This window comes from Syngnathus typhle, linkage group LG11 (assembly GCF_033458585.1).
Source record: "Syngnathus typhle isolate RoL2023-S1 ecotype Sweden linkage group LG11, RoL_Styp_1.0, whole genome shotgun sequence".
NCBI classification, from domain to species: Eukaryota; Metazoa; Chordata; class Actinopteri; order Syngnathiformes; family Syngnathidae; genus Syngnathus; species Syngnathus typhle.
The window spans coordinates 6,138,616-6,152,139 of NC_083748.1; the positions used below are offsets into that span (position 1 = coordinate 6,138,616).

At 46.1% G+C, this 13,524-nt stretch overlaps 2 protein-coding genes and 1 long non-coding RNA gene across 3 annotated transcripts; 1 reads left to right on the top strand and 2 right to left on the bottom strand.

Moving 5' to 3' along the window:
• Nucleotide 1: 1 nt before the first annotated feature.
• Nucleotides 2–1,763, bottom strand: LOC133162346 (uncharacterized). The gene is made up of 2 exons (XR_009716207.1): nt 1,245–1,763; nt 2–1,163 (listed from the first exon to the last, which is right to left on the bottom strand). It is a non-coding gene; the product is annotated as an uncharacterized LOC133162346 (long non-coding RNA).
• usp49 (ubiquitin specific peptidase 49) lies at nt 1,085–7,392 on the top strand. Its single transcript, XM_061291426.1, has 7 exons — nt 1,085–1,234; nt 2,647–2,756; nt 3,280–4,740; nt 4,876–5,083; nt 5,385–5,493; nt 5,632–5,837; nt 5,909–7,392. The coding sequence occupies exons 3-7, from the start codon at nt 3,349–3,351 to the stop codon at nt 6,010–6,012; spliced, it is 2,019 nt and encodes a 672-aa protein (XP_061147410.1). The 5' UTR covers nt 1,085–1,234; nt 2,647–2,756; nt 3,280–3,348; the 3' UTR covers nt 6,013–7,392.
• A 515-nt stretch (nt 7,393–7,907) lies between these two features.
• On the bottom strand, nt 7,908–11,845 carry tmcc2 (transmembrane and coiled-coil domain family 2). The gene is made up of 5 exons (XM_061291432.1): nt 11,783–11,845; nt 10,387–10,800; nt 9,478–10,097; nt 9,171–9,306; nt 7,908–9,064 (listed from the first exon to the last, which is right to left on the bottom strand). The coding sequence occupies exons 1-5, from the start codon at nt 11,783–11,785 to the stop codon at nt 8,765–8,767; spliced, it is 1,473 nt and encodes a 490-aa protein (XP_061147416.1). The 5' UTR covers nt 11,786–11,845; the 3' UTR covers nt 7,908–8,764.
• Nucleotides 11,846–13,524: the final 1,679 nt, after the last annotated feature.

Sequence of the window (13,524 nt, forward strand, 5' to 3'; positions counted from 1 at the left end):
CTTTGAAATAGTCTTGTATTCAGTTATTCTTTTACAATAAGACACTATAGCTAAAGACTGAATACTAATTTGGTAATAGGGTGGAGGCGGGAGAGTTGGGGTTGAGATTGTACATACGATGTATTCAACTACTAAAAATGCTTCAATGCAAAGACACTGATACCATTTTACCAGCCTGACTTTAACCCTTCAGGCTGGTGGATTCAAAGCCATGTGGTATATTAGTAACGTGGATAATCAGTACCATGGACAACAATAAATTTAACAGTATAAGGATGATATACTATGCTTGGGGCAGTAATAGGGTTGGGAAGTCGCAGAGACTGGGTGGCCGAGAGTCTTTCTTCAAGCGCCATTTGCCACTCCGCATGGCTCGGCTCTGGCGGTCAAAACCCCGCAGTGAAAGGCCTTGGGCTGCAGACCCTCCCCCACCCAAACGCCACTTAAGTTTTCCTGCAACCATTTTGCTACAGCTGCAATTAAGGGAAATGTGTGGAAAGACTTCATAAATCATGCATTTGGGTGTTACATGTGCATGAATGACAGTGATTACCAATAATCGATACTTGGTAGGCTTACCTGGATGGATATTTTTCTAATGTTTTGGGGCTTTTTAACAAAACCTTTGAGGCGTGTGTGTGTGTGGTTTTTAGGTGAGGGGTTACTTACATGGTGTGTCAATGCAAATTCTGTTCAAATTGCCTTTCATTGAACTACTAACAACTGATTTTCGTGTGCCCCCCTTTTTACAATCGGGGATCGACAATAAGAAAATTGCAAACTGTCTGATGTTTGACCAATAAGATCCAAAACATCCAGTGTTCACTGTAATAAATAGTCTTTTGTGGGCTCTTTTTTTCCATAATTATCATCAGAGCCCAGAATATTGCAGCTTCTTGAAAAGGGAACATCTTTTAAATCGTGTCATAAAATGAGCCCAAACCACAGTGGTGACACCGAGGTCAGGCTCCTCCTCGCCCAGTTTGGGGCTCCAAGGCTCGGTTATTGTTCCATGTGGCCTTGGTGGGTGGGTGGACGGACGGCCGGTCCATCCTGCTGCCTGTTGTTCCGCCACTCGGCCAATGGGAGGCCGGCTGCCGCTCAGCCTCGGTCCAATGAGAGCGACGGGGTCCGGGCTCGCATCGAGAGTTGGGTTGTTCAATCTGAGTGAGGACAACAAGCAGATTTTTTTTTCTTCCTCTTCGGTGTGCCGGATGGATGCGTTCTGGCGATGGTAACGTTACCTCCGTTTTCTACCTTTTCTCGCAAACTCGTGATTCACGAACAAAGCGTGGCTGTCCCCCTGTGTATGTCAGCGGGGAGTTTGTACTCGTTTAGCGGCGCGGTGTGTTAGCTAAGTGGGTAAATCAGCGTCGGCGACCGATAACTGCGGCTAGGTCAACTTCAATTAACACAGGGGAAATGCGATCTACACTCCCACAAACTAGCCACTCGCGTCTTTCCATCCCCGACAAAGTCATTTCAGAGACGCCGCCTCGGCTTCTTGTCGCCAGGCTAACGGCTCCGCGGCGTCCCCCTTCTCCAGGTTAGCACGGAGCGATCGCGAGCTAACTTGGTGGCCGCGCTGGCTCAACAAAGTTGCTGGATGTTCTCGGCAAGAGAGGGAGAGGGGCTCTTCTTCACGCCCCTTTGTTCTGCCGAGGTGGAGGCGGTGAGGTAGCCTAGCATGGCGTTTACGAGCCGGTTGCAAAGAACCGTTCGAACAATCGGGATTAAAACAAGCACGGTAGACGTGTGGTCAATCAGATAACACGCAGTACTGTAATACAGCACGATGAGCGACTGCGGTCCACGTAAATCTGTTTTTTTCCTCTTCTTTTGGCATTGTATTAAAACATCAACATATCGGTGTCGAGCTATACAGATGTTAAGTACTTCTTAAGAAAAAGGTGATTAAGTGCTTTAAATAACGACCCAAAGAAAGCACACTAAGCACATTTTTATGACCAGTCCTCATCATCTAGCTTTGTGTTTTCATGTTGTTTGCATTGTTTTTGACAACAATTGGGGTCATCTGAATTTTATCACCAAAACTGATCAAATCGACAATAACAAATATCAGCTGCATAAAAAGCGTCAGTGTAACCCAAACATGAAGCCAAAGTATTCGGTGCCGTCCAATCTGGCGTGCATCAAGTGGTTATTTGTGTAGGAAAGTCAGCAGCTGTCTCATTTGCTTCTTGTATTTAGCATTCACATCAATCGTTTCCATATTTCGTAGTCACAGTCATTCCGAATTTCCTTTTTAGTTCATCTGAAAACTGCAAACCTGTTAACCGGACTGACTCGCCATTTAATAAGAATGGCGTGCGTACTTTTTCAGTTCCTTCTCCCTTGCTGAAGAAGGCCAAACTGTTCAGCTAAATTGCTGTGCACTTTATACAATAACAGCTAATGTGAACCTTGAAGTGGCCACATGATAAGCCGCATGAGTTCAAACTAGTTTGTTCAAATCCTGTTTGAGATTAAACTCGGGATTCCTGGAGAACACAAACGCTCCAACAGGAAGCGTGACATGTGCTTGACGGCAGGAGGGGGGGACATGAATGCCATGAACCTCTTTTGACTTTGTGTGCATTTCAAGTTCCATAACGCCTTCTCACTTCTGATTTGTATCTCCCTCAGAATGTTCCAGTGGGTGCTGCTGACGACGGTGGATATGGATGAAACAGAAAGTTGCTGTTCTCTTTGAACTTAGTTTTCCCTGAAATCTGACCAAGCCAATTATTTGTACAGTAAGCACATCTTTCCCTTCTGCTCTGTGTACACTTGTCCGTATTTTTCCAATTCAAGAGCTTTGCTAAATTACAGGGCTCGCTTCATAGACAGATGAAACGTACAAAGATAGCGTTTCCCAAAATTCTGTGGAATAATAATGAAGCAGCAAAATCAACCCTTTTTTATCCACCTCAAAGGGCGGCCATTTTGTCATTTACTGTCGACTGACAATGACATCACAGTTGGTTAGTCCTCGGGTAACAACCAATCATGGGTCAGCTTGCAAATATCACATGATCAAAATTAGAAAGCAGATGAGAAATATGACTTGACTTCCTTGTTTTTAAAAAGAATTTGGTTCCAATTTTTATTAAACTTGCATAATATGCAATACATTTGAAACTCTCTTACCTTATAGTTAAACAGTATACTAATAAGGTGTATATGTTGGGCTACTTATTTTTTTTTCTCCCGGCGGCACTACGTGTAGAACATTTCGGAAGCACTGATCTAACGTAATGGTGTGACTGCAACCCGCAGAATGACTTGCTGCTCAGCCAGAGGACGTGCGTCCTACCACTGAGGGCCCCCCCATGTGTATGCGCAGAGATGGAGCGCTGTAAGCACGTGGTGCGCCTTCGCCTGGGCCATGACCACTCCATCCTCAATCCACAGAAATGGCACTGCGTGGACTGCAGCACCACAGATTCGGTGTGGGCCTGCCTCAAGTGCTCCCATGTGGCCTGCGGGCGCTTCATGGAGGAGCACTCGCTCAAACACTTTCAGGAGTCCCACCACCCGCTGGCCATGGAGGTGCGGGAGCTGGACGTCTTCTGCTTTGCTTGCGGAGACTATGTACTCAATGACAACGCGGAGGGAGACCTCAAGCTCCTCCGAGGGGCCCTCTCCACCGTCCGCAGCCCGGGTACGCGCTCGCTGCGTTCCTCAGCCTGGCGGGCGTACGCCCACCGGGGCGGGGAGTGCGGGCCGCAGCCTCCCATGCAGCTGGCCTTGCGTCATAGGAGGAAAACCCTCCTTGCCAAGATGCTTCAGAGGTGGACGAGCAGACATCAAGAGCTGCAGGCGGAGCGCCGAGAGAAGCTGGAGGAGGCGAGAAGACAAAAGAAAGAGGTGAAAAGGAGATTGTTAGAAGAGCTGGTCAACGTCCCTCCCAGAAAGAGCGCTCGGCTTCTCACTCAGGCGCCACGTCCGACCATCGCACTCATTCCTTGCAAGTTTCGAGACCCTCCGGAACGCCTACCTCCTCCTCCCAAGAAGCCTTCCCTCCTCACCTTGTCGCGAAAGCCGCCTCCAAACGGCAGGGCCGCGAAATTGAGGCGCTACTACTCGGCCCACTCGGCTACCCGCCGACGGCTCGCCCCGGGAGTCACCGGTCTGCGCAACCTGGGGAACACATGCTACATGAACTCCATCTTGCAAGTGCTGAGTCACCTGCAGAAATTCAGGGAGTGTTTTCTCACTTTGGACCTGTGTGAGACGGAGGAGCTGCTGGCCAAGACCAACCACTCACAAGGGGTGAAGGCGGTAGCTGGAAGCGTGGTTGGCAGCGGAAACATGCCGCTGACCTCACACCCGCTGGGACGCGTTGGAAATCTGGCAGTGGGCAAAAAGGAAAGCACCCCGCCCGCCCCGCAGACTGCTGAGTTGGTCCAGCCCAAGGAGACGCGTTGCTCCACCCGCCAGCGGATGTCTCTGTGCCACGAGTTGCATACGCTTTTTAGAGTCATGTGGTCGGGCCGCTGGTCTTTGGTGTCTCCTTTCGCCATGCTGCACTCGGTGTGGAACCTCATCCCAGCTTTCCGCGGCTACGACCAGCAGGACGCCCAGGAGTTCCTGTGCGAGCTGCTGGACAAGGTGCAGCAGGAGCTGGACACGGAGGCCTCCAAGCGGCGCATCGTCATCCCCATCACCAAGAGGAAGCTCTCCAAACAAGTGCTGAAGGTGCTGAACACCATCTTTCACGGGCAGCTACTCAGCCAGGTGAGCGTGGCACCATGTTTAAGGCATTTGGAAAGTTTTACACCAGCTTTGTTTGCATCAGATGAAGGTAAAATTCCAGACTGGGTTCGCATTTCACGGCTAACGGGAAGCTCTGGTTTCCGCTCTTCTTTCCAGGTGACGTGCCTGTCCTGCAAGCACAAGTCAAACACAGTGGAGCCATTCTGGGATTTGTCTTTGGAGTTTCCCGAGCGCTATCACAGCGTCAACAAAAGCTCGGGCTCCACAGCCTACCAGCGCAGTTGCACTCTCACCGAAATGCTGTCCAAATTCACCGAGATGGAAGCGCTCGAAGGGAGCATTTATGCCTGCAACCACTGCAACAGTGAGTGCAGCCTTTCGACTTGATAATGTTTCACTTCTCCAGCGTCGCCATTTGAATGCGTTTCTTGACGGCCGTTATATAGAATTGCGAAAATAACCAGTCTAATTGTTCTCGAGGCTGGTTTTACACTACAGGTCTAAGTTTGAATTTAGGATTTAAGGCTTTATGCAAGATACAAAAATAGCTTGAGTTTGGCTGGCACGCAATTGAAGTAAACGGAATGGACGTATGCTTTTGGAATGTTTTTCCCTGCTTTGTCACATTCACGCTATACTTTGTCTACTCTCATGTGGTTTGTCAGAGAGAAGAAGGAAAACATCCCACAAGCCTTTAGTTCTTTCAGAAGCCCATAAGCAGCTTCTGATCTACCGTTTACCTCAGGTTCTACGGCTGCACCTCAAGCGCTTCCGGCAAGTGCCTTTATATTCCATGGAAATGTTTTTTTTTTTTTTTTTCTAAGTCCGTTCTTGCATCTAGTCCAAGAAATAACCCCTCCCTTCAGATTAGGTTGCCGCCGACTAACAACAAGCTCTGTGTTGCGCGGGCAGGTGGTCGGGGAGGAACCATCGAGAGAAAATCGGCGTCCACGTGGCCTTCGACCAGGTTCTGAACATCAAACCCTACTGCTGCACGGGCTCAGGTCACTCTGTCCACAGAGGAGGCTACACTTATGACCTGTCGGCCGTGGTCATGCACCACGGCAAAGGCTTTGGCTCAGGGCACTACACCGCATACTGCTACAACACCGAAGGAGGTGAGTGCGCCGGACCAACGCGCCGGGCGACGAGACAACAGCCGAGCTAACCTCTTTCGTGTGCTCCTCAGGTTTCTGGGTCCACTGCAATGACTCTGAGATGAAGGTTTGCAGTGTGGAGGAAGTGTGCAACACTCAGGCCTACATTCTCTTCTACACACAGAGGTCTGCTTAGGGACTTCTCGCTGTGAGCCTGAGCTGCATTTATGAAATCGTTTCACACTCTTGGAAGTAGCAATAGGAGCAAATACATTTTTCTTTCTGCGTTTTGATTTAGATCACCAATAAAGGGCTACATGGCGAATTAAAATACAAGAATCAATCTAATGGTCCATTCTAGTAGTCCTTCATAATAACATTAAATTTGTGTTCTGCTTTTGTGACACAGAGACATGAATCAATCATTTTGGTAATTTTAGCGGTCAGAACAATAGTTAGTACTTGGCGCAAGTAGTAATTAGCCACTTGTGTTTTAAATCTCATTTTCACGCGCCCGCAAAGAAACGTTTTCATAAATGAAGCTACAGGTCGGTCCGCCGATGGGACCAGCAGACTGTGCGCGCAGGTTCGATTACGTCCTGCTGAATATCATGTGGTGTGCTCTCATTCAAGAATTTCAATGATAAAAAAAATAGCTCATTTGTTTTGAGTGTGGAAACCAAGCTGGCACACGTTCCTGAAACTACGTTTTAAAATGATTACAGGACAACATAGATTCTGCATTTTGGGACTTTGTTTTATCCCTAGAGCTGTTTTATTTTGTAGCTTTACGTACGATGAGAGGGGGTTCAACTCTTCCCGAAATGGCCCGGTTTACTTGAAAGAAGTTTCCAATAAGTCCAGATTGTTTTGCTTCTGGTTCAGCTTTTTCTTTTAGATTTTTTTGTTTTGTTTATTGTAAAATGTCACTTTTCCAACGTACATCTTATTGTCTCCAGATTTGTATGTTCTCTCGGCGAGTTCGCTTGAGTTCATTCTTTGTTCGGCTGCCACGAAAGGACACTTGACTGAGAAGTGAAGGAGACATTTTTTGGGGGCGGTGGGGGGTGTTTCTCTTCTAGCTGTGATTGTTTTTGGGTTTTTTTTGCTCGTGTATTGTTACTACATGGCAGCACCCAACCCTCTTTGAGTTTTTGTGTAGACGAGGCCGGCGATGGGGGGGAGGGAAAAAAGCCACTGCAGAAGTGATGAATGTTTGCTTTTATTCTTTTTAAGAGACATTTGGTACCTTACTTTTTAGCACCTGAAAGCAATATATTGTAAATCTTAAACCTCGACAGGAATTTAAGATCAAATCAGGAATTTTTTTTTCTACTCTGCTGTTTCTATCAAAGTCTTTAGAATTTGCTAGCTAATCGAAAAGAAACTTGTGTTTGATACGAGTCAAATCCACACAACAACCATTTGTCAACCCTAAGTCAAAAACAATCTTAATGACGATGAATGTCCTACTGCTTAGAGGTCAGGTGAGTTCTGTTGTGTGCTGTAAGAATACATGTCATCAATGTAATGGTCATATGAGTTTGCCTGACAGTTATTAAAAACATTAAGCAATTTCCTGTGAATTTGAGCCGTGTTTCTCATCACTGTGTCAATTACACTCTCAGCTGTGTCTTGAGATACGAGTGACTTAGCTTACAATATTTTTGAGAACTGAGCAGTCATCTGGCAAATGTTTGTCTTGCAAGAGAACAACATGTAGGTTTGCTATATGGTGGCGGTCAATATTCGCAGGCATAGATTCTTTATCCTCTGCCAAGAATGACTAATACTTTGACCATCTCCATCTACTGTAGTATATCTCATCTGTATGTGTGGAATGAGTATTGGCGTTCCTAATTCTTTAATTCACTTTTAAAGATTTGAATCCTCAAAGAAATACAATCTAGTCTAGATAAAGATTGTACTGACGACAGAGGATTAATTGAAAATAATCCCCTGAGATTACATCCCTTATTAAACCTTTTCCGTCCATGAGTGCTTCGCTTCAACCCATTAAACCTCTGTGTCTCAGCGAGGTGGGGAAAGTATATTTCTCACAATTTGTAATAAAACAGCCATATTTATTTGTCGATATTTTGTTTTTTGTAAACTGGATAAAAACATTGACACAAATTGACATGCCAGTTCATTTGACACTGTGGGTGAAAGCAGATCTACAACAGTGGTTATGAAAGATATCAACTATGGAGGGGAAAAATAGTTTACAGAGCAATGAAACATTTTAAGCAGTTAAACGCTTTGTTCAACGGCAGCTAGAAATGTGTTCAAAAAGCTTCCCTGCAACACAGCAACAAACTGGAGATGACACTGATTTAACAAATGGACAATTCATTAGATAAACCTGCACTCGCGAAATTGAAAACATTTTAAATTTACTCACTTCGGATGGATTATTTGTAAAGTAAAAATAAATGCAAACTCAAATACACACGTGTGTGTATAAATATATATATATACTATATCTTGTATTAGGTCTCATGCAATTGTGCAGATGTACCTAATCAAGTGTCCAGTGGGCTGGCATAGAGCAAAATCCATATTGTCATTAATTGAAATGTCAACTGGTGCCAGTGCACACATGAAGACATGCATGATGGGCATATAAACATTCATGAGAAAAAAAAAAAATCCTCCCAAATAAGCTTCAACCTGAAGGTCAACCTCGTGAGTCCTGTCCTGCTAATTCATCATAAGTACATCCTAAAAGAATCTTTAGAAAAAGATGAAGAAGTTTTTGGTGACAGCAGTGTATGTAAATCAATAAAGTTTTCCACACCAACGATTGGCAAGATGTTATTTTGTTTACGTCTTCATGGGTGCTTCATTTTGTCAGTCAGGAAAAAAGAGCAGCTCACATTCTCTTGCAGGCCTGAAAAAAAACATTCCAGGTGAACTATCTGCTCGGGTTTCTCTCTCAGAGCAGCTCAGCTGGGTGGAAACCAAGGCTCCACAAAATCCCAGTGCTTCCACAAAACAAAGAGCAGCACGGTGAGCAGGACAGTGGCGCCCACCCGCGCCCGCGTCTTCATCAGCGGCGTAATGAAATTGGCCAGCGTGGATACGAACACCAGAAGCACGGCCATGAGCGCCAGGATGACGTTGATGAGCTTGCCCAGCAGAGCGCGGGCGTTGGCGTTTTCCACGCCCTCCAGCTGGACCACCTGTTGCTGCTGCTGCTGCAACTCCAGCTTGGTGACGCGTGTCAGGCACGATTCCACTGCCTCCTGCCAGCGCACGTGAAAAATGAGCAGACCATCCATCCATCCATCCATCCATCCATCCATCCATCCATCCATCCATCCATCCATCCATCCATCCATCCATCCTTACCTGAATGTCTCTCGCTCTCTCGTAGGACTGATAGGCCACTTTCTCCTCCATGCTGGCCAGTTCTTGTTTGAGATTGCTCATTTCATTCTGATGAAGCTCTGTCAGGTCACTCAGCTGCTCTTCTAATCGTTCATACCTGAATTCAAGACATTTACCAAGCTTTTCAGGGATAAGGTATTTATTATGAAATCATTTAAAAATATATTAAATATATTTACAAATATTATTTGAAAATAACCAAAGAAATAATTAAAAATAAATTTATTTATTTATTTATTTATTTATAATAATTTTACAATTTGCATACCTATATCTCTCTTCTTGCAGGCACTGTGTCATGTAGGAGTAGTCGCTCTGCAGTTGGCCCTTCATGTCCTCGATGGTGTCCTCCATGTGCGCCTGGCTGGCTTTGATCTCCTGCAAGCCCTCGAGGAGGGAATCCCACGAGCTGTGCACGTGATGATGGTGGTGGTGGTGCCCGTCCAGCCTGGGACTCCCTATCGTAGGCCCCAACATGCCGCCTCCCCCTCCACCCGCCCCGCCGGAGTTGCTTCCCGGGGCCGAGCCGGACGTGGCGCTGGAGCACTCGTCGTCGCTGCCGTACTTTGGACTGGACACCAGAGTGGCGCTTCCGCTGAGGGCGCGGGGGGTCGGGGTGACGTCGGAGTGGCCCCCAACTCCGTCCTCCATAGTATCCTTGAGATGGGCGATGTTATCTGCGCTGCCAAACTTGTTCCTGATGAGGCTAGCAAACTCTCTGGGCTTGGAGACCACGGAGGTGTGAGTCAGGGCCGAAACGCCACCTTTCACCCCTTCCACTACGCCTCCTCCGAAACCGCTTATCCCAGCACGGACGTTGGCCCCCACGTCCTTGAGTCCTTGCTGCATGTCCCGCAGGACATCCTTGGGCTGCCGGGCCGGTCCATTCTGGACAGATAGGAATCTCAAAAGTTTAGTCTTGAGATGTAAACATTGGAGGAAAATGTAACAATAGCTGAGAAACAGAAACTGCGATTGGCAGTAGCTCATATCTCGAAGAAACTCAGGTCAGGTCATTCGTAAGATATAACTGTATGTTAAATACTTTGGTCCAAAATTTTCTAATGAGGACAAAAGACACAATACAAAATGGATGGCTGGATAGACGTGAGAGGTCTTATGTGACCGATGGGTTTATATTTAGAACCAATTATGTCTGTGTGCAGTAATGACTCACCTGCTCTATCTCCTTTAGCTTCTTGTGATAGTGTTCTAGCTTCTTGTGCAAGTGCGCGATGGTCTGTGCCGACTTTTGGTTCTTCTTCTCAAAAACCTGCTTGATCCTAGATGCCTGCTGCTTATCGGCATTGTGGGCTAGCTTCAAGTATTCGGCCACATTGTCGTCGCGGGCCTCCTGCTCCACCCGAATCTGCTCCGTCACCTTCAGGATCTTCTGCTGAAGGTGCTCCAGAGCGGCTCGCGTCCTCTGGGGCTCGCCGCACCCCGCCCCGCCCGCGCTGCCTTCGGCACTGCCACCGGCAGCCACGCTGGATGCTGACCCCGCTGCGCCCTCTGCGCTAATGTTGCTGTCAGAGCCTCCATGGCTGGCAGTGGACGGGAGGCCAAGAGTTGTCACCTCGCTTTTATCCAGCTGGCATGACGACAAGGAGATAAATAAAATCAATCTGATGTTCAATCATCCTTCCCCATTGAAATAAATGGAAAGCCGTTCATCTATTCTACCTTCCCCTAGATTGATAAAATGAGGATAGGAGAGGATAAAGAATATATGCATGTGAGTATTTCTTTTTATCTGTCTACGTGTGTTACACCTTTCAATGAAGTTTTGTTTGTTTTGTTAAATTTGGCAGCAAACATTAGGTGGGAGTGGCGATAAAAAGCTGAAGCCTCTTTTTTAGCATGTATAATAAAGTCAAAGTATCCTTGCATTTTTCCCATTTTCTCTATGTGACCTTCAGAGGATGAAGTTTGGACACCTCAGTGTAACCTACAAACAGCAAATTAATGTAAATATTTTGGGTGACCACTAATGTGATGATTGATCTAAGAGGGGATTCCCTGCACGGGTATATGGGTGGCCTGGCAGATGGCGCCTCTTAATGCTCGCCTGACGTCAAAACAGTGTAATCGGAATCTGCAAACATGAGCTCAGGGAGACACATAACACCGAACATCTCGGATGTCGTGCTCTAATTTCTCTGGACGGGTCAGTGGAAGGATTTATCAGCATTTGACTGGCATAGCGGCGTGATACTGATGGCTGTCATGACTCCCGGGGGCCATTAGCTACCCCCCCCCCTCTTGCCCCTCTGTGAAAGTAGGTTACAAACACGTTGTAATAGGGATGAGGAAAAAAACAGACGACACCAAGCGGGAGAACGTGGGTTGCGGGGTCGCTGTAAAGCTGACACAGCAGAAGATGCACTGCCTGTGTGATGCTTCATGACTGCGAAGACACAACAATGCAGCAAAGGATGACGCTGTGACCTGACTCTGTCTTTTCATAGCGCAAGCGAGGGGATGGAAGTGACACAAGACTGGCAGCACCGGCACACGACGGGGGTGGATGAGGACATGAGGATGAGGATGAGGAATCAAACGAGAAACGTTACCATACTGCTTTAATCCAATTTGTGCGGTTTGAGTTCCAGGCCCATTCTGCTGCTGCCCACCACCACCACCTCCTCCTCCTCTTCCTCACCTCCTCTTCCTCCCCCGAGCCCCCCACCCCACCCCGCTCCACCTATCTTCACCCTCAGCCGACGCCTGGCTGACGATCACCTCAGGAGGTCCTATGCGGCTCCATTGTTGACGCCGTCGACATCTGCAGTCTCGTCGTCTCCTCTTCCTCGCACTCTCGGCCGCTCTGATCTAGTTCTCTCTCTCCTTTCCTTCTCCTCTCCTCCCCTCCCATCCCCTCCTTTCGGTGCAAATGCTCCCTGTCCTGCCCTGTAATGGAGGTGGGAGCAGATGATGGCGGGGGTGGGGATGGGAGCGAATTTAGCGCAGGCGTAGCGCCGCCACTGTTGGAGTAGAGGTGTGGGAGGGGCAAAAGGAGCGCAGAAGGGCCTGTGGCGAAGAGGGGGGGGGGGGGGATAGCTGCAGTAGAAATTTAAACAATCTGCTCCGTTATCGTTAAGAATAAGTTGTTCATTCATTCATTGCACAAGCCATGTTTTAAATGGTATAATGCACAAACATAAATTGTTCATGATTGAGATACTTTTAGTTCCAACATGTCAGAAAATTGCTGAACATGTTGATCAATTTTTCCAAAGCAAAAGCATGTTTGCAATGGTTTGATTCAATTGCACGCTATGTTTTTAATGACATTTGCATTCCTTACAATGAGGAATGATTTGAGTTCTGCTTATAGATCGCATAATGTTGGCTGCAACTTAATAATATTATTATTGTATAATTATAAAAATAATTTCGTGGTTAAATAAATAAATACATACATAAATACATAAATAAATACATAAATACATAAATACATAAATACATAAATACATAAATACATGAATACATGAATACATGAATACATGAATACATAAATACATAAATACATAAATACATAAATAAAACAATACTGCACAGAGACCTACAATGCAAACGTAGTATAACATTTGGAGTCAATTACTTTAAGTGCTCTTTCCAACGATGCACTTTTATTTTGTCAAGATAAAAAGGTCCCCATCCATCCCCGTCTAGCAAGGACGCGAGAGCGATGGCACTCTTATTATAAGAATTGTGTTTAAAATAGAAGTCGGATTGACAGAAATCAGGTCAAGTGCAGGGAAACATCAAAAGCAGAGACACCGTTGATTCATCTGGGTGGTAAGAGGTTGCCATGGTGATGGTTAGTGCTATGTTGCCCAGGAGACCATGACTCATGACTTAGTTCAGGGACACAGGTGGGGAACCTGCAAGCCATGAGAAGCATAAGGTAAGTAAGATTTGATCCAGCCTGTGGTGTCCAACTAACCATTTTCTATAGTGCTTGTCCTCATTATGGTCACAAATGAGCTGGTTTTGGGCTGGAGGCCGGGTAAATCCTGTACTAGGCAAACATACTATGGACTACTTAGTCTTCACTTAATTATGAGGTTATTATCGCTAACAAAAACAAATAGCTACAATAGCTAGCTATACATGTATAATAATATAATATAAATATAATAAATATACATATAGCTACTATTGAAAAACACTTTTGTTAATTGAATAATATGTATATTTACTGACGCTGTTGGGCCAGGGTTTAATTAAATGTGACTAATCGCCCCTTTAAAGCACCAGATTCACTCAAATGGACATGAGTCAAAATGAAAACTGTATTGGTTCACTCTCT